Genomic DNA, 21,666 nt, shown 5'->3' on the forward strand with positions numbered 1-21,666 from the left:
ACAATTATTAAAATGACACAAACTGAGCGAACCTTCGCCCTAAAGCGTAAGTGATGGGTTTGCTTATGCAGCCTGCATAAAACTGCAAGTGCCATATAATTATATCTAGAGATATAGATGCGGGTATATCTATAGATATTTATCTCTTGTGCAGAACGTCCTCCTTCCGTGCTAGAAATTAAATGCTAGCACATGCCTCCATATTTGAGCTTGCACCTGTTGACAGCTATGTACCATAAAGGGAGTACAGTACCTGGACAATGGAAGGCAAGAAAAGGAAGACAAGTTGCTGCTGACGGTTGCGACAGTCAGCAGCAGGCAGTATTCTAGCAGGTGCCTGGAAAACCCATGAAGACCACTTAGCATGCATTGTATATTCATAAATACTTCTTGCAGGCACTGTGTGTGAAGGCACAGCCAAAAAAGACAACGGCAAAGACAAGCTGAAATACAAAGGCATGAATTCAACTGCACCTTAGACAAAAATTGTGACTATGCCTCAAAAAGCAGAAAACTGATACAACCTGACATTAAAGGCTGAGATGCAACATTTTCTTTCAAGCCCATGAAGGCTAAAAACACAGTGGTGCAAGTCCGCTCTGCTTAAGCGGTTCTTGGATTTTAAAGAGCACCACAGTCAGGCTATGTCTCTAGACTTGCTTGTCACAGGCTATTAAACAGAAGCAGATGAACACAGCAGGTTGCAATCAGCATGTTTCAGGGCTAGCAAATGCTTTCCACTACAGTTCAGGCTGTTATAAGAAAGAAGCCCGTGCATTCCCTGTTAGGATGCTTGTCTGCTATCAAAAGCTGTCATGAGCATACACATTCACAGCCCCACAGAGTTCTCAGATGGGTCCGTTTCAAGTGATGCCACCACAGGCATTAGAGGAAAAATGTCGCCTGCCTTCACAGTGGCCATGGAGACTGTCTAGTCCAAGCTCCATAGGAGCACTGAGCATAACATTTTGGCACCCGAATAAGATGGATTCCACCATGGCCAAGCCATAGAAGCTCCAGAAGCCAAAGAAATGCGCTTTGGCTTCTAGTTTGTACACGACAAGGTACCTAAGGGCTCTGAAGACAAGGCTAAACATTATGCCTGAAGTCCAATTAAACTACCATTTCAGATATCAGAATTAATCTGAATAAAAAGCTATGGTTTATAAGCAGCACAGCACATCTAAGGCACATGTATGCATGCAAGCCACCATCACTGTATTAAGACGTTGCTGATTCGTCCTTAAGAAGCAATGGCTGCTAGTACAGAACAAACATAGAGGCTTTTTTCAGCACTAATCCTCCTCCCCAATACTGAAAATACTATATACTGCTGACAGCATAATGTGCAACATATATAGCTTGATTGGAAAGCATGGGGCAGAACTTTAAAAAATGTACAGGATTCCGCTTAGAACTCCAAAGTTCAACAAATGCCCTATTTTAGGGTGAAAACAATTATAAATCTGATAATGATGCACAGCATCCATGAGTGATTTTTCCTTAATTTTGAAATAGTGTCATTAACTACGACATATATTGTAGGTTTTACATTTCTAAAGAGAAATAACAGAATTGAATAGTTTTTTTTCCTATCACAAGTGATAACCAGTGTTTGATATCTTCTATTTTTCTTCCAAGAAATATCAGTCTATCAACAGTTTTAAAATAAAATGTTTTCTGTAACAATAGAACTTTAAATAAAAATATGATTTTGATTCAGATACTTTTGAGAAGACATGGATACTTTTCCAAGATCTTCTGACAAAGTAATTCTTAAAACAGAGACCAGATGAGGCCTTAAAAAGACAATATACTATATTTCAGACAAGATTGCACCTCAGTTTTTCAAATAATATCATAATTGCAACATTACTTCATCATTTCTTCTTTTAACATGCTGACAGTTTCCAGCTAGCCCACGTGTGAAGTTTTTTTTTGTTTTTGTATTCTAGCTTAAAGAAATAAAAGTCAGTAACTTATTCAGCACATACTGTATATGTCTTTTCACCTCCAATTGACTAGATCATTAATAAGTTAAAAAAAAAATCCTCTCTGACTATAATCATTATCCTCATGAGGGATAAGTGATTCTTCAGAGCTTAAGTGTTGCTAGTTCTATTAAAAAATATACCATGGTATGATTTCTTAATGTGTTGCTACTTTCGCAATTGGACCCTATGCAGTTATGCCTTCAAACTCTTCCGTCTGTTCCACAAGGTGGTTCTGTGAGCTTTAGGACCTCTGATTGAAGACAAACTGATATAAAACCCCCAAACGGAGTCGTCTTCTGTTTAATCCGCCTCCCCCATTGTATGTCAGGGGTCTGGTAGATCCGATGTATCCACTATGACTTTAATAAAAATAGTATCATCTTTAATATACGTTCCATTCTCTAGCACAGTTTGAGCCACAAAGACTGGGCAGCCAGATGCAATGTTCATTTCTCCAGTTGGCTTCTTGAAACTGCTGCTGTTTGGATCTGGCTTGAAAGCATCTCCTAAGTGGCGTCGAGACGGTCCCTGATCCATTAGCATGAGAGTCACTTTCTGTTTAAATGGCCAAGGAAGCAACGCATCATATTCTCCACGCATTATGACAAAAAACAACGACAAGTGCGTTCCCTTTCCCATGCCATCTCCATTAAGGTAAACTCTGGCACACATCTTGTAGCCAAAGTATCCAGTATAAAAGGGTTGGCTGTACAACGACAGAGTCTTCCCCATGACTGCCTCTTGCTTCCGACGTTTATAATCTCGAATTTTCCAAATTAATACTCCGTTGTAACTGGCAGTTTCTAAAACTTGGAATCGGAGGTCCATGTCAGCCAGCCGAATATCATGAACGCTCAGCATCTGATCATGTCTGCTCAGCTGTGTCTCTAGCAGGCCTGTTGGAAAACAGAAAGGACGAGGGTGAGAAAAGTGTTTTTTTCTAAAGACAATTTTTTTTCTAAATCAATTGCCAATGCTGCTATTGAATATGAAAACATTTTCCTCCCCAAGAACCAAAGTGCATTCTGTCACCGATAAGCAATTTCCACAGACAATAGTTTGCCAGCTAGTATCTAGGTTAACTGGGATTTTTACAAACATGGGTGTTAATCACGCAGTAAAAGTCAAACGCTCAAATCATCTAATATAAATTTTGTCTGGTCGCTAAGCAATATAACTACAGAGGCTTCCATTTTTTGAGAGAAGCATTTTTTGGTAGCATTATCTGTAGATTGCTATTAGCAGTGAAGACCTTGGAAGTGGTCACACATCCTACATAATCTCTCAGAAATTCAGAAGCACCACTGGTCACTCAAAATATTCTTCTCAGACATTACTTGTCTCAGAAGTGTAGTGCTGTTACCTTGTCTGAAGTCCATCATAAAAGAACAGAAAATTCAAGCTTAGCTCTGCATTATATGGTCACTTATTTAGTTTGGAGCAAGAGCCGTTTTTAATGTCCCCTTTCCCTCACATGAAAATTTTACTCTTTGTCTTTGCACACTGGCAAAATTGGCCAACATATAATACTGAGAAACAAATGAATTCGTAAGGCAGGTTTGTTTTATACAGATCTACTTATACATTAGGTCCTTTGTTCCAATCATTTAAACACTTTCATATGATCTACACTATCTTGCTAAACTCTAGTTTTCACTTTATTCAGCAAGCATGACAGTAACCTTATTCTCAAGCAGATCTCACAGTTTTCTTTCGATCAAATATACCTCTGTAACAGATACCAGGACAGGTGGTTTCAGGTGGATAACCATACTGTTGATCCATTCATGAGGGAGAAGAGTAATAAAAGACGACTTGTCAATATACCAAGACTATATTTAAAGAAGCAGCTGAAAGCTATTAGCTGTCAAAGATCAACTGAGAAACTATTTATAATGAACTAACATTGTAATCAAGACAAGGGTCAAGAAAACAAAATAAAAGACAAGAATCAAGTCTAAGAAACAGGGTGGAAGCAATGCCACATCATCAAAGGGATTATGCAGTTTCCTATTCAAAAATCAGAAGAATCAGCATTATTGATGCTTCCACATAAAAATCACAATGGGAGTGCCATTCAAGGGACATAACTCTTCTCTTGACAGCGCTGCGGAGCACTTCAGTCCATTGTGCTTACACTTACTTGTATTTCGAGCTCCTTGCCCTGCAGTTTTATCAACACTTTCCAGCTCAGTCACTCTGTTCTGGAGGGATTCTACACTGCTCTTCATGCTGTCAGCCTCCTCCCAGTTCTGTCGGAAGGGACGGATTTCTTTGTCCAGTTCTTTCAGTTTCTCTGCTTGACTGTCTATCACTCGCTTTATAAAACAATAAGTTACAAGTTAAAATAACAAAAAGACATTAATTTATGCAAATTAAACACGGATTATATATCGGTAATAAGATGCATTTCCAATATAAACAAGTTTCACTTAGGTCAAATATTTTAACAACACAAACCTTGAAAATTTAGAGAAATAGCCCAAGTATTTATAAAACACTTACAAAAATCTTTAGTGCTGCACAGGTATTAATATTAGAGCACTATCAGAATTATCAACACAATTTTTTTTAAAAAAAAAAGGAACTGTTTGTGTAAAAAATTTTAATTTTTTAAAAACCTTTCAATGCAAGAACAATATTCTGAACGTCTCTATACCGATATTATGGGCTGATATTTGTTGGGTTTCATGTCAGAGTATTTAAGCAACAAAGTATGGGCATAACAACAACTTACCATGGTGTGAATCAAGTGGCTGCTCATGCGCACGCGTTTGTCATTGGGTAACAGCACAATAACTTACCCCTCCAGAAAAACTTGCACACATGGAGCAGGAGTACATATATGTGCAGATACAGCGGCATTAGCAAGCTCCAAGCTTACATAAATCAGTTATCAAAGCCTAAGTGATTACGTGCCCATAACCACAGCAGAAGCCCTCAAGACTGTAAGCAAAACTACCACTTCTGACCCCTTAAGCACTTTTAAAATTCCCATGTGTACTTCCTAAATTGAATAAGCCACACATCCTGAAGGTGCTTGCTGGATAAGTCTTTTTAAGAAAACAAAAAAAAAACACAGTTGATTTTGGAAAGGCATGAAATATAATATTCAAGAAAAAAAATACACAGAAATGCTGGTATTCTCTGAAAGAGGGACATTGCAAGCACCTCAGTATATTACAAATATAAAGGAGAACATATTTCCCAGTCTACCTCAAATCTGATGCAAGAAATACATAGCACTTTACGTTATCACAGCTAATTTGGACTAGCAGGAATTTTAGCCAGAACCCCATAATCAGTTGTGAAGTTCAAATGATAACACAAATATTTGAGACAAGAAACTACTTTTGCTACCACCTACAGTTAAATTCCAAATCTAACTTTATAGCTTATCATATAGTGCCAACATGTTTAAAAATGATTTTTCACTTCTTAAAAAAAAGTAGCAGTTGAGTACAAAACAAGAAAATAAAGTTATTTTGCATTTGCCTTCTGGTTAGCCATGTGGATTCAATGTTCCCCACTGATGGGGAAAACCCTTCTGCCTCATGCAACCTTCATTTCCCCTTTTAGGCATTTGCTTTTAATCATGTGGTTTCAGTTATACTGAAAGCCTGTAACGATTAATTGAAGGCTGTCGATTTGATAAGCCAGCTAGCAAAATCATGTTCTAGGAGTGTTTTATTTTGTTGTGTCTCAAAACCACCGAGTAATCTAACATATTTCAAGATTAACTATTTATTTCTATGTTGGCGTTTTAAAAAAAGCTTATATATCTCACTTGCAAAATCACAACTTTGTGAAGGAAAGCTGTGTACTGAATCATAAATGCAGGGGTATGGTCCCATTAAATAGATCAAGCAACTTGCCTGGACGTACTAATTATCGGCTACCAACACAATTCACACCCTCTCACTTGGACGGACGGTAATCAGAAAATAAAATAGGGATGGGCTGTTAGCTATACATATAAAAGGAAACACACCATGGAATGGTGTGTTAGAACAAATGTTCTAAGAGCAAAGCCACAAGATTTGGCCATTAGTTCACCATTAACATGCAAAAGTAAACTCAAGGTGTGCCCAAGTCTGATCTTTTTCCTCTACTCACACAAAACATGAACTCCCCAAGGCAAGAACAGAAACGTGGTCATGGGTTGGTACAGTGCCTCTCAGAGAGATGCTCTAATTTCCAATTAGGACCTCTTGGCACTAACACAGCATCAAACAAAATGAATAAATACATTTTTTAATGAATTGGGAAAGTGGTGAAGATGCAGAAGAATTTAAAGTTATTCTTCTTTTGGGAGAAGTTTACTAAAAATTGTTACTAGGGACTAACTTCTCTCCATCAACCTGCGTGCAACATTCTACCTTTGTATATGCACAACCAATTCTGTTTTTCAGCTGCTTCTACTACATGTCGGCAAATGTGTAGTATTTCATCTCCTGTACCGCTTCATGAGAATTCAAGAGACAGAATAATCAGAGACTTGTATTCTGTTTTTAAAAAGCAGTGGTATCTCTACCTTTTTACCCTACAGGGAGTCAACCTCCCTCATACTGGGAGATACTGATGTACTAAATCTGAATTTAATGCAGCAGTGGAGAATTTCACTCTCTCTAATTATTCCATTAGAAAGCACATAGATGTCTCACACTGTACTCATAAATTTTCAAGTAGATATCAATTTTCTGCATGCACTTTTTATTCCAGCAACTGACCTCTGCAGATCATTAATCCAGAGTTATATGCCTGGCGAACCACTGAGGGCTCTTCTTGATGTTGATTTTCATCTAGGTTTTGTTTAGTATTTCTAATAAACAATTTCCAGAATTTTAGCACTGTTATTACTAAAAGAATTTAGAAAATGTCATGAGGAACTGAAGAAAGTTATATTCACAGCTGTCTCTCTTTCAGATGTTCCTAATGGACCTTTCCACTGCAACTGAGAGCGCAAAACTGAAAAGCTGAAGAACACACTAGAAAAGGAACCAAAGGTACTACTTGACTAGGAAAACAAATCATACATTCTCCTCCTTCGAAGGAATGTATTACAATCAAATCATTTTGTATTCATAAGGTCATTGTTTCTTTTGTCTTTAAGTACCTCATGTCCACACTCAGCTTAAGACTTGGCTTACTAATATGCCTCCACATACTCATAACAAAGACTGGATACTGGATGTGAAAGTTCTTTTCCACAAGACAGCAGTCGGAAAAGTATCACATACTCTCTTCGTAAAAACTTCCCCTAGAAAACAGTATATAGAAAATTAATCTGAATCAAAACACCTCAAGGTTGAGGTTCCTGCCAGTGCCCAGACACCTTGGATGCATGTACACTAGTTGTGTTAAATGCCTCGCACTGCAGATGATGCCAGTCGTGCTCAGTGAAACAGCTGTTCCCAAGCCAAAGAAATGACAACTAATACTGAAACTGTACTAGAAATTACTAGCATGCATAGGACTCGGGGGACTACACAAATAATGCTTGTCCAGACCTGAACTGGCTAGTTCTACACTGGAAATATCTGTGGCTCTTGTACAGCCATGGCTGCTCAGCACAACCCAGAAAAAGAATGGCGCACAACAGGTAACTCATTTCTTCAACTCCTAGTAGGCAACAGAAAGAGGCTAATCATATTGTCCAGGGAAAAACAAATTGAGGTATGTTTCCAGGATGCCCTTAACAACCTGACTGAAGCAGAAAGCTCCAGTTAAGTGGAAGGAATCAGGCTGAAACAGCTGTAAAACACAGTTTAGCTTAAAATAACTAAACTAATTGGCGAGAAGACATAGGGCGGGGAGAGCAAAACACATACTCTCCAATACTTATTAGCACCAAAAAGCCACCTGTTGGAATGTGCCAACCATATTGTTTTGTGGGTTTTTTTCCTAAACATAAACCATTTGAAAATTGATTTTGCTAACACTTACAGCTTGAGGAAATCAAAGATATTGCAATCTGTCATCAAGACAATCATGAAAAACCTCTGCTCCACATTTTTTCCATTTCCTCTCTCATCACTGGTTATTGAGACAGCATGTGTAAAAACCCCAGGCTTACAAATTAACTTACCTCCTGGTAGATTCAATCAGCAATATCAATACATACAAAGATTACCTTCCCAGTGTCAGAATGCAATATCATAAGCATATCCCAGACTATCATCAGACGAAATAACAATGACTAAGGCAGGCTGAACTGGTTACTACGTGGGCAGAACATGGAAAGAAATAAGTGCTATAAGGAGAAATGTTGCTGTTGCATAACTTAAAGGCTTCCTTATAAACCAACATTAAGGTTCTCAAGGCACTGAGCTCTTGAATGTGCTACCCTTTGAATTTCAGCCGTACTCTAGTTTGGATATTGATATCTTTCCTGAGTATCAACATTTGCCATTTAATACATGAAGTGAATAGTAAGTGAAAAAAAGATTTTTATTTACGTTCCTTTAAGCTGGATGCTAAAGCAGGTATCTGATATTCTAGCAGCAGACATACTAAAATAATGTGTAAACGATACCTTCACAATAGCTTGCTAAACATCTCCTGAGGCTTCCCTAATTGTGGTCAGTATCACGCAAGCTAACACAAATTCCCAGCATCCCCATTCCAAGTCAGCTCTGAATGCAAAGCAGAGAATTTCAGCTTGGGCTAAGCACCGTGCTAGTGCATCCAGAGGATTTCTAGTTTGACGCTGGCTTGTGGCCAGGTGATTCAGACCACAGAACAAGAAACTCCGACCTACCGGCAAAGGAATAATTAGATACATTTTCCTCTGAAGGACAAGAGAAACATGGATTTTAAAAAGTGTATTCAAATGCATTGTACTATGTTTGGATTAATTCTACACCAGACTGATCTCACTCATGATTAATATTTTTTAAAATACCAGCAAGTAGAAAAGAAATACACATTATACATATGACAGTTCTAAGGTGCTAATCTTGACCTCCAGTTTGACAGTAGCAAGCAGTTATTTTTTGCAGAGAAGAAAAAAATAATTATGATTATTCTTCATGTAAGTTTTGAAATTTTGTTTTCAATCTTTTCCCTTTTTAAACAGGGGTTTTTGTTTTAACATAGGCTAGGCAACTGCAGTGTTTTAGTGAAGTAGCTTACTCCAACAAACACAACAAACCAGCTACTGACCAGAAGAAAAAAAAAATCAGAATAGCTTTGTAATAAGGTAAACTCTCTCCCCCCCTTTTTAATGAGAACACCTCACTTCACAAGTGTAAAGGCACAGAACAGAAGCTACTACCATTTCTGCTTTAATGGGGAGATTCTAAATTTCTTACCTGTAAATGAAGTATTTTAGATTCATTATTCCGCAGCATTTCCTTCTGTCTTTCAATTTCTATTTCAAAGCTACAAATCTGATTATGTAAAGTTTGTATACTCTTGTTCTTTTCCAAACTTTCATTCTGGAGCAAGGCCACCTGGAAAAAATTCTACAATTACTCCTGCCAAAGTTTATTAAAAATACCTATAACTTTGTTAGTTTTAAACTATCTTACACACATGAAAGGGATGAGATCCTAGTAAAAATCTCTCTCCATGTCTTGCATATAAATAAATAAACCCCAACTTTCCGATAGCTACTTTTGCACTTCCACAGCGTGATATTGGTACAACTTTGGCTAATGAAAGTGCAGATGGGATACACAAACAGCAAAAGAACTTGTGTCTATGCATAATCTTTTCTTTATTCAGTTTGTTATTTAATGGCTGGGTCTCCTGGTTTCCACTAACTGACTTGGAAGTTATTTGGAGTTTGTAAGAAACAACCTATTTAGCTCTAGATCAGAACTCGAGCCCTGCACAGAAGGGATACCAGAGAAAAGCCGAGCAGCTGAAAAGCTAGTTGGGAAGGGAAACATAATCTTCCCCACCTACTCCAATCTACCCTGATCTATAGCAAATTTAAGGAAAAACATTATCTGTGTGGGATTGGCTTGGCTTCACAGAATGTGATGGTTATGAAAACTCCTGAAATGAGTGAATACAGAAGGGATCCATGCATTTGAAGGAAAATCCAATGGTGCCTACTAGTAGAAAAGACTAAAGAGCTACAAGGCTGCAGATTATATTCTCTCTCTGTATTGACATTTTAGGAATTCATTCATTAGTGACTCATTCTGATTTTAAAACAAGAGCCTTGTTAGAAGAATATCATATATTGTATCTCTTGGGGATGAAAGTAATACAGTAAATATTCTCTGTCACACTATTTCACGCTCTGCTCATTAATGTGGTTTGGGGAAGGGGGTTGCTTTGTGGTGGTGGGTTGTTTTGTTTTGTTTTTTTTTTAAAATCTCTTTTTTCCCCAGGCAAGATTAGTCAGCAGCAAAAACATAGAAAACAAACACTTGACACAAAATGACATTTGTACATGCCCTGACTAGTTCCACAGATAGATCGTTATATGGATAAGAAGCAGCACCATTTTTGAGCCATGAAAATCTTTTGATAAACATTCACATTAAGACCAATTACTTGGATGCTTCATGTTCCCCAAAAAAAAAAACAATCTACACCACCACCCCCAATATAGATGCTGGTTTGAGATCAAGCCATTTTTACCTCTGATATGGGTACCACTGTAGAATTCCACCTTAACTGCTCTCTCATCAGACATAGTCGAATAACTTATGTGTCACTGCATTCCCAGACTCAAGAAGCTAGCCTCTTTAAAAAGGTAAGTAATTTCAACCTCTATACTAGCCTAAACTAGACAAAGGACTGCCAAAGTCCACAGGCATTCAGCTTGTTAATTGGACGGGGGCCCAAAAATATGTAGAGATACCATAATATATGTGCGTACCTATTTTTCAATATAGCATAGCATGTGTGCATATACACACATACATTAGTTCCGCATTTTATATATGAAAAACTGGCAGAAGAGGCTCAACAGAAATGAGAGACAGCTAATTTTGCCAGTGCAGAGAGAGAAACAAACAATCTCGAGACTGAAGGAATGCATGCCTAGGTACTAGAGAAAATTTTTAAGAACAAGTTTAAATTTAAACTAGTACCCCTGCCTCCCACATATTTCAGATCTGCTGGGCAGCCACTTTAATTTTTTGCATCCTCCTTTTCCTTAATGAATCAGACTTCTTTAGTTAATTGTGATCTTTACATTCCCCTTTTCTCATTGTTTCCTCCCCAGACCTCCCAATCATGAGGCAGTTACACTCTCTGTCACTAGCACTACATTTCCATTTTTGTAAAACTCATAAAACGTGGGCCTGTCTTGTACTGAGATTTGCCACGTAGTTCTACAGAACACAAGAAAAATAGAATTATGTCCTTAATCATACAGAACTGTCATTGCTAAGTCAGTAATTGTAGTTTGGTGGTAATTTGTGAATAAGAAATCTTTAACACGAAATATAGTTTCCTAATTGCATTTGGCGTAAGTCTTTGGAACTTGAATTAAAAAAACAGAGTAAAGGAAACATAGCATCTTTAGAAACATTTACAAACTGCATCAATCAGCTTCCTTTACTTCCTTGTTATATTTGAAATATTGCTAGGATAAAGCATGCTCTCATTCAGCAGTTTTTCAAATTAAGCTATTGCTTATTATTGCTTACTAAAAAATTATGGAAGAAACCCTCTTACGCCACAAAGAACTGGATTAAAACAGACAGGTCCCATATTTAAGTCACATATTAAAAAAGAAAAATGAGTTTATACCAGATTTCTTTAAGAATGTGTCGAAGCCACAAAGTTATGTTCAAGTCATTATTTCCAACATCACAAAACCCGTGGGAGTTCAGTCTGCAAGTCTGTCCCATCACAGAGTGAACAAAACACCAAATTTTAATTCACCCCGCAAAGTTTTGATTCAAGATTTTACATCTGACCTTCTCTTACTACTCTTTGCCAACAGCACCATTCAAACTTGTAACTTAACACAAGCTTTGCAGTTCTGAAGACTTTCAGTTTGCATACTCCACAAGCACTGTTAAAGAACATGGTGACCGGGAGAAGCCAACTTCTCCTTTCCCCTCCGTACGTACCACAGTGAGTACCCCTAACGAAATCTTGACCCTGCAGAAACCAATGACAAGAATTCCACTGACTTCAGCAGGGCCAAGATTTCTGTGGTATTCACCAGGTAAGTTAACTTTGCGCTGTTGTTCTTCAGTGCATCAATTAATTTTTTCTCAAAGAAGAGAGCAACAATGAAGTTACAAATCATTTTGTTACCCTTCTCTAGAATAAAGTCACTGACATATGATATGTGGTTAGCTATTCTGGTAACTTGGCACGGTCTTGGGATTTCCAGTGATTCAACTCTTTATTATGAATAGGAAGAAGTCTACAAAGCAGGAAGTGAAAAGAAAAAAAAAATGGACAGTGATAAGCAGTTATGTCCTATATGAAAGTTAAAAACAAAAATTGAACATAAAAGTGTAGTAAAGTCTATATTCTCTTAGCTCTATAAGAGACAAACATAGAACTGCTGGGCATTTTTTAAATGACAAAGCACCTCTCAGGACACTGACAAAAGGCAGAACATGATCTATTCTGGAAGTCACAGGGAACATGGTTTTTTCCTATGATGTAAAATAAATTGTATAGTTTTAATCAGACTAATGAAAAAGAACTAAGGATATGAATCTGTATCTGTCAAAACGGAAAAATGTACAGTTCCTACATTAACAAAGAGATTCAAGTGCAAAAGCAAACTTAAGTATTGTTATTGATCATCAAACTAAGACTTACCGATGTAGTAAAAATTGTATCAAAAAAAACTATACTGGACCTCTCCCAGGTTCAATGGTTTCGTTATGGGGCTTCAAGTTAAAAAAAAAAAAAGCAATGCAGGGACAAGTGTGCTGGGGACAAAAATCATGTTTTGCTGTTCCTGTAAAGTTCTGCTTTAAAGCTGTACTTCCTGCGGCTGCAGGACCTTGCTGGAAACCCATGCATGAGAGATCACTGTAGGCCAAGAAGGGGATTCGCTTTCTAGACCGAGTTTGCTAAACTCGAGCTAGCAGTCTGCTGTGAGATGACAGAAGTCACAAGCCACACATATCATAACTGCCACTGAGCTTACACTGGAGTTGGTGCTCTTATTAACTCATTCTAGAAGAATCTGAAGGGGCTCCCGACTCTTCTGCCTGCATTTGTAGAACAATTCAGTAATTCTGGGATTCTTTTGCCCCCAAAAAAGCAGAAGCATTATTTTAATGGCTATGTAAAACAGTACTCTTTTTTGAAAGATTTCAGAACAAATCACTGTTTTCTTAAGTTTTGCATTTTTAAATCAAAGCCTTAAATTTTATTTGGGGAACAGATGGTTAAGTCATTCAAATGATTCACAAGATCGTAGCTGATACTGATATGATTTTCATCTCCCAAATCCCAAACATTCTAAAACCAGGAGTCCCAAGGAAGCACTGCAACATGAACTTAATTCTGGTCTAGCACTAATGCACAAATCATCATGCCCATGAGTTACAATATGTTTAATTTAATTAACCTTTGCAGGTCATTAAGTCTGGAGAGCAAGAACAAAAATAAATAAAATAAATAACTGGTATTTGTAATAATGTTATCTCTGGAAAAGTACTGAGGTAGCAAAAATACAGCTCACAGTGCTGCCACAGCTTTCTGAACCCTTCCTTTTGCAAGAAGGCAGCTCAGAAAGGAAATTTAATACTGGACTGGTTATCTATGTGAAGAAAGTGTTTTAATTAAGTTACCAATGAGGAAAATTGTATATGGAGTTGCGAAGCCAAGTTTCTCACAGCATTTTATTATAACAAAGGTACCAGATATGCTAAGTGGCTTGATTGCTTTTGGAGCCTACTAGTGCTTTAGCTGTACTGTTGAACAGCTGTTAAATAGAAAAAAACCGCTTCTTCCAGTACTTTTATATGATTTAAAGAAATCAATGAAAATTAGAAGTGAGTAGAAGATATACCTTATTTTCTAGAGCATTGCTCCACTCTTTCAATAAGTTAACATGCTGCACTGCTGAGCTGGCTTCATGTGCTTTAATTTGTTGGTTTGTTCCCTGTGACAACAAAGAATTTATACATTTTAGCCAATTCCACTTCTTTTAAACCTACAAAGAAAGAGTATATCAAGACATCGAACCAACACTACATATTTTGGTTCACGGATGCATGTTGCAGAACTGTAGAGAGAAGGGAAATCTACTTGGGAATTCACAAAAGTCAGGAATACATTTAATATAGCAAGTGTTTTATACAACTGCCATGTATCTCCATCCAGTGTACTTGATACGTCAGAGACAATAAAGATGAATAAGATTTACAAAATGAATTGTATTTTAGAGTCTCCTGTGTAGCTTTACACTAAATAAGGCACAATAAAACTCTTGAGTCATACAAAACCTAAAATGTCCAATTCCCCAAACCATAATTTAAAACTTCTGTTGTATTTCATGAACACAGCTTCATAAGCGCTAAGTTCTCCCTCAGCTGAGTATTAAAGACAAATATTTAAGATAAATTTATCATCACTGGAAACTGCCAGCTTTATAAACTACTTTGAGAGATATTACAATGCCTAGTTTGTCATACTAAGACGTTACCATGATTGCTCTATGATATACAGATATGCTGCCTCTGCACAACCTATAAATGCTGTTACAAATAACCACTATATAAAAAGTTTACAGAACACACATAGATCATATACAGAGTACATAAGATGCAGACCATATTACTTTCTTTATTTGTATTGTGTTGCATTACACCTACCTTAGTAAGTGTTTTGCAATGCAGAGTATATTAGCTTTGATGGTAGATATGCTGCAAAGCAACTGAAAAGGTTTCAATGATCCTCAAGGTATGTACTCTATATAAAATACTAAAAATATATATGTGGATATATGTACATATATGCACACATATACATACATAAAATGAATGGCAATACATACGACATAACAGTGGGCAGGGTTACAGCATTGATCAGTTCTACCACTAAGAGCATTACTGTTAACACTTAAAATGATGAATGCTCATTATTTAAGAACCTGGAAATACCTGCAGGAAGTAGTTTATTGAGAAGTGTTGCTGCTTACAGTTCTTGTCTCTTTAAGTTATCATGGTCTAACAAATGAATCACACTATCTGATAAACTCCATTTTTTCCTGTCAGTGGTTTCTGAAATTTCCTGACTAATCTCTTCATTATATAAGCATCCAAGTTCCCCAAGACATATGGTAAGGGAAGCAGAATATTGGAAGAGACTGGAATAATACTACTGAAACTAAACTCTGAGGTTTGGCTTTTTTTTGTTTTTAAAAATATTGCAGGGATTGCCAGGATTAAAATCTAAAACTTTTTTTTTAAAAATAAATTTCATGCTATGCTTTGATTATACACCTATGTGCACACAGACATACGAATGCACATAAAAATACATGTTTTAAATGTGCTAAGCTATGTTTAGCCTTAATATTTTTAATAAGACACGCAAATGAGAGAAAATATAAACATACTTAGCTCAAGAAAGTAAATACTTTCATAGAAACAACTGAAGCTACTAGTCTATTTTCTGAAGAACAAAAGTGACTTTCCTCTTATTCTAAGTTAAAAAGTTCTTCAAATGTATCATCTGCCTATTTCAACAAGATGTACCTAATAACTGAACTCCCAAACCATTGCAGGAATGTGTGGGCTTTTTATATTGTTTATTTTTAAAATGCAAAACCAAACATCTGCTGCATTATCACTTGGTGCAACTGGATGACTTTCTTAACCGAGACTAGAGAAGTCCAGAACTTTCACGTCAAAGAGTTAGGTTCTATTTGCAGACTTTCATCAATTGGGAAGTATAATTGTTATATACTGACCTGAAAAGTGCAGCCATAACGCTTAAAACTACAGGTACTTGGGGCATTAATACATTCTGACAAATGTGCATTCAACTGCAATAGGAAAAAAATGTGAGTTTTGGCAAAAGACGTTTGCATGATAATGCTCAAAACATAAAGGGCACAGGTTATCAGGTTTGCATTGTTTGTGTGCTGTTTGCAGAACATACAATACATGTGTGTATATTTTCTCCGGTCTGACCTAAAGTGCAAATACTATATATACACATATGTAAACCACACGCACATGCCAATACAGTATACAGTGTGATACATTTAATATACAGTGAAACTTCTACTGAAGACTATTTCAATAGGCAACCCAATTAAAAAAAGGCAAACAGAAAGAACACACTCTACAAGTATTTAAATGATTTCATTTGACATTAGTGAACAACTAATCTTTTCTCAACAAGTGATTTTTTTACTGGTGTTCTAAGCAAGTCTTAAGATCAGTTTCACTGTAGTAAAGTACATTTTTTCTAATCCTAATTTCATGAGGAACCAATTTATCCAAAACATAACATGCAATTCTCCATGCCTAAATTTAACAGTTAAATTACACAAAAAAGACTAAACAAGTACTGCATGAAACAGACAAAGAGTTTTAGAATAGGTACAGTTAAGTAACTTTAAAAAAATGCAGTACACAAGTTAAAACTGATTAGTAAAATGCCTGCATTTTTCACAGATTGAGATTTACTCCAATATCTTGGATTATTATGAGCACAGACCACTTTTCATTTAAAAATAAACCAATTCACAGAAGCATATACATATATACAGACAGCAGCCATTGCAGCACAGAGGGCAGCAGCTGGATGCAAACTGCCTAAAAGTTGCAGCAAAGAGCCATTTTTGGAAGGGATAGTGCAACCAACACTCTCTCTTCAAAAGCAGGATCTGCAGTTTGAATTTCCCACAAAGCAGACGGGAGCTAGAGTCTAGCTCCTCAGCTGGCATCACTCTTTTGGGTTTCAAAATCTCATTTGAAATTCCCACACCATAAGCCCCACATGACTCAGCTCATCCACCTCCATGGAAAGAAGTGGTGAACCAATTCTGCTTTGAACGTGTAGCTCTGGAACAGACAGGAGAGTCTTTAAAATCTGATACCGAGATGCAATCGGTCACTCGTCTCTGATATATACCTACTATGTTCTAAACACTATCTGTAGAAATTCACAGTATAGTTTCAAAAGACACGTGGTTCAGAAAAAAAAGTAAGACCAAATAAGAGACATGTGGTATTACAAGCTTTACAAGAATGCCACATTTTCAACCAGAAGTCTGCCAAAGAGTTATGAATTAAACATGAAAAATCGCCTTTCGTTCTTAAAATAAGATATTCACTTGTTATACACTACAGAATTTTCTCAAACTGTTAGGCAGGCATTTTCCCATTTTCTGCATTAGAGTCATTGTCCCTAACCATGCAGCTAACTAATATATACATTTTCACAGTATCAGAAAAAAATTAAGCAACATACAGCAACAGATGATGCAGGGCAAGATGACCATTTAAAGTTCTGATTCTACCAATGGTTTCAGAACCCAGTTCTAACTATATGTGTAATGACCCAGGCTTTAACGGGTCAATTCTTATTAGCACTCAAGACTGTAACTGCTGAAGTCAAGATTTGAGAATATGCCTAAGTGCTCCAGAACGAGGATCTAAACTTGGAAGCAAGCACTGATAGAATTGGCTCAGTATACATATTTTCTCTTTTCTTAGCAGCTCAATTTCTGTTAATAGGTACAGTATCTATCATATATTTTATATTTCATTATCCTGGGAGAAAAGACTGCCCCTGTGTTTGGCAGGTGCCTTATGTGCCTTGTGCATTATGACATGATTAATAATTTACAAGTGTAACTGAAATATAGTAAGAATCCAACTCAGCAAGTAAGTATCAGTGAAAAGAGAAAAGCTTATCCTCAGATCAGAAACTTAACTTTCCTTAAGTGAGGCTTACAGAGTGCTGAAGACTTAAATAAGCTCTTCCCCATCCTTGGTAAGTAAGTTCTATTTTTAGGGAAAAATAACACACATCAACTTTGACAGATGCTACTTATATCCGTTTATGTACAAGAACATGGATCTGTTCAAACAAGACAGGTTTTAATTTTTTTTTTTAATTTCGTCTATATATTACTGCAAGCTTCTACACATTAAGAGAATTTTTTATCCATTGTTGCATCTGGCTGTTGGAATATTCGACTCATATTACCCTGTATCTTACACTAATTCTCTAAGTGTCAGTTGTCATTTTTTCCCAAATTTAACAGATTTAATCATAATTTAAGTTCTTCCATGGAATGATTCTACACATTTATATGATTTTTCTAGTCTTTACTAAATCTTGTCAATGTGCACTAAATTTTAATTCTCTCTTTTTATTTTAATATAAGCTATCTACCCCAAGATGCTGCTCTACTGTGCTCAACAAATGCTTCAAATGGGGGAAGGGCCGGGAGAAAGCTAGTAAAAATGAAAGCAGGAAAGACATGCGCTAATCTTGGGCAAGCCAAGTGTAATAATGACACAAAACTAAGAAATTATTTCTTTTTAAATAGTTTTTCAAGAAATCATTAAAAATATTTGAGTGTTATCACACTTAACTGTGTGGTAGAAAAAGCTTTTCTTTAGATCTCACGTTTTAATAAGGAAATGGCTTCTGGCAAAATTCTTGCGAGATCTTACTAAAAAAATTATTTAATTTTTCAGCACAACACTGGGTATGACTTCTTACCTCGCTCCTCATGAGTGTTTTAACACTACATTTATGAGGACATGAAACCATGACACACGGGCAGTCTGTATCTTCATGTTTCTACAGAGGAAAAAGCAAACAAACCACAAATCAACTCTTACTCTGAAATTAAAGAGAGGACTTACCTGCAAAGAAAAGCATCCTACAATAATTAAAAAAACACAAAAGATTTTTTTCAATGTTTATCCCAATCGTGCAGAGTTACAGAACTGCAATTGCTCAAACATCAGTTTATGCCTTCAATAGATGTGTTGATACTCTGCAGCAAAAATAAGGGTTTTCTTGTGTTTTCCCAAGCAGAGTAAATCTATTTGCTTCTCATTTTATTGTTTTTACTTAGAGCAATGAAACAACAATAAAAGTCAAGTTTTCTTCCCCAAGAATTACTCATAAAATGGGCATCTTTAAGAGCGAGCAGAACCACTGCAGATGTCCTTTTTAGCAAGGGTATACAGTGCATGGAAAAGCTCTTCAAAAGTGTGCATTGTCCACTCCCAAAGAATCTCTCTTTCCTATGTACAGCTATTCCCCTCCCAATTATTTTCTAGTTCTGATTCCCAAACACCTGATAATAAGTCTTACTGTTATACACCCAAAGTTCAAAAAGATGTTGAAATTTTATCATGATGCTGGGCAGGCATTTTGATCTGAACCTAGATGATGACAGATACTTCACTATAGCTGTCAAACCACATCACCATAGGGAGAGAAGAAAATCAGACCCAAGCTAATTGAATTTACATTTCTTCTCAGTTTTTCTCAACAGAATGAAAAATCTGGAAAAAAAAAAATTCATTTCACGTCAAGTGACTTGTCCCATTCAACTTGAAACATTTCTGATACTTAAGAAAAGCAAAGGAAACAAAGGTCTAGATTTATAAGCCTGTTAGAAAAGGAAGAACAAATAGCATGCCCTTTTTGCCCAGTAATGATGTCTATTTTTTGAAACAACGCAAAGACGTAAAGGAGACCCAAGCTCTGAGATGTGAAAGGCCTTGGTTCAGAACTCCGTCATAAATCTGCAAATATTTGAAAATGTATACCGCCTCACTTTTAAAAACAGATCATTAGGTATGCTGTTCTGAAACAAGTCTATCCTGCCACCCTTACCATTTGGTGTAGCACATGTAGACAGTCACAGCAACAGAAAGCAAGGAAGCCTAAGCTGCTCCTTAGCCAGAGAGCTGGGACAGCCTCCCAAAATGTGGGGGTGAGGAGCTAGCTTCAGTCCCTCCCCACCAGGACATGGATACCCAACCAGGAGCAATGCTAACAGACTGACAACACCTCTCCCCAGAGTAACCCCTGTCAGGGTGACTGTGGTACTCTTCTAATAAGCAATGGCTCATCGGGCCATTTCTGCTCAGACTCAAGAACTGGACCTGCCCCCTCCCTCATTCTGTAATCGGGTTGAAGAGAGACATCACACACTACCACATAGCTTTGGGAGCCTATTACCCTACAAACTTCTTTAATGGTTTATCAACTACAAAACCAGAAAAATAATACTCCCTTCTAACATTCATTTCCTAATTTTAACTCACACTCTTCTCCAACCTACCCAATCTGGCAAAGGCTATGACATTGACTCTCGGTTCATGATAAAAAGCAACATGCAACTTCTTCTCAGCCCTTTCTCCAGTTCTCCTCCTCACTCCACATCCCAGGGCCCACCCACTGAAACCAAGGGAAGCCTTTCCAATGACTTCAGGATGTACCACCCTAATCCCATTCCAGTGGCAGAATCCTCTTCCTACCGACCAGCTAAATTCACACAGTCAAGCACACAAAACCAAAAGCCAAATGCAGCATAAAGCATGGGTGACACCACATGCAGGGCACCTGGAACAGATGAGGGGAAGGCAGGGTATTAATATGGCTCCTCAGAGAAGCCAGTGCCACACTGGGAACATGTCTGGTTCCACAGCAGTGACAAGGGAGCAGGATGACAATGTCTTGTGTCTTCCTCAGTGGCTGTCCCAGTCCGCTCAGCGGTATTTCAGACTACTGAGTAGAGCCCAGATTACCTTGGTAGGGTCTGCTTGGGACAGCCTTTTTGTGGCCAGGGTGGTAGTACAGAGCCCAGACACTAAGTAATGCTGTCCTTCCACATCTGTATCATATTACTACTGCCCAGGTATCAGTTTTATAGGAGATGCACTTCCAAGTAGTTTTGTGGATTATCCACAGAAAAATGTAGTAATTCAGAAGCACTTCAGGCTACTAATTTCTGTTTTAACAATGCACCATCTTTATCTGCCAGGAGTTACAGGATGGAAAAGGTAGCTTTGTGACAAAAAAAACCCAACTTTTTAGATGGTTTAAACAAAAGAAAAGAAATTAAGAAGTTAACTCACCCAGTGACAGTGCAGACAAGACAAATCTAAAAAAATGTGTACTAACATTGTTAACTAAAGACTCTGCCTCCAACAACGGGGATTTCCTACCCCACAGGTCATGGGATTCTATGAAGACATGAACCATACACACTCCGGTAAAATTATTTTTGTTTCCATTTGCATACCTTTTTTCTCGGTACGCTCCCTCTATCTCCATTTTCAGTTCAAGTCACTGAGGCTTGCTTCAGTCATCGTTACATTAGAGAAAATTTTAGGCTACAGAAGCTAGAGATGAACTCAAGCTCTGGGTGACAAAACTCAAATGAGAAGTCAAAAGGAGCCTTTCATTCAGCCAACATACAGTCTCATTAAGCTTCTAACTCTTGTTACCAAAGTACAATGAGGTAACATTTTATGAGGCCACAACAAATAAAACCATCTGCATTTCTATAATCACTTAACCTCTAAAAATCTAGGCAAAAATAATTTAAAATTTGCAGCCAATTGCTAATCTTCTAATTGTGGAGCATTCTGCACCCTTAAAGCAGCATGGAAGCAAAACTGTCCTTTTTCTATGTACTGAAACATATAAGCCAATGATAACATGAGAACATGTAGCACTCCTTGGAAATGTTCTGATTTACAAATGCAGATTTGTTTAGAACTTTTAAGGGCAG

The 21,666-nt window shown here is 37.2% G+C and overlaps 1 protein-coding gene across 4 annotated transcripts in view; it reads right to left on the minus strand.

Moving 5' to 3' along the window:
• Nucleotides 1-1,517: 1,517 nt before the first annotated feature.
• TRAF3 (TNF receptor associated factor 3) overlaps nucleotides 1,518-21,666 on the minus strand; it is a 66,483-nt gene continuing 46,334 nt past the window's right edge. For 2 of the 4 annotated variants that reach the window (XM_075151035.1, XM_075151036.1), the window contains 6 exons: nucleotides 18,630-18,710; nucleotides 15,856-15,930; nucleotides 13,951-14,043; nucleotides 9,308-9,448; nucleotides 4,138-4,312; nucleotides 1,518-2,890 (listed from right to left, as the gene is read on the minus strand). In XM_075151035.1, the coding sequence (XP_075007136.1) occupies nucleotides 2,319-2,890; nucleotides 4,138-4,312; nucleotides 9,308-9,448; nucleotides 13,951-14,043; nucleotides 15,856-15,930; nucleotides 18,630-18,710 (1,137 nt within the window). In that variant the 3' untranslated portion in view covers nucleotides 1,518-2,318. The remainder of the gene's footprint in view (nucleotides 2,891-4,137; nucleotides 4,313-9,307; nucleotides 9,449-13,950; nucleotides 14,044-15,855; nucleotides 15,931-18,629; nucleotides 18,711-21,666) is intronic. The other 2 variants (XM_075151037.1, XM_075151038.1) reach the window with 2 other exon arrangements.

The sequence above is a fragment of the Calonectris borealis genome, chromosome 5, assembly GCF_964195595.1.
Source record: "Calonectris borealis chromosome 5, bCalBor7.hap1.2, whole genome shotgun sequence".
Taxonomy (NCBI): Eukaryota; Metazoa; Chordata; class Aves; order Procellariiformes; family Procellariidae; genus Calonectris; species Calonectris borealis.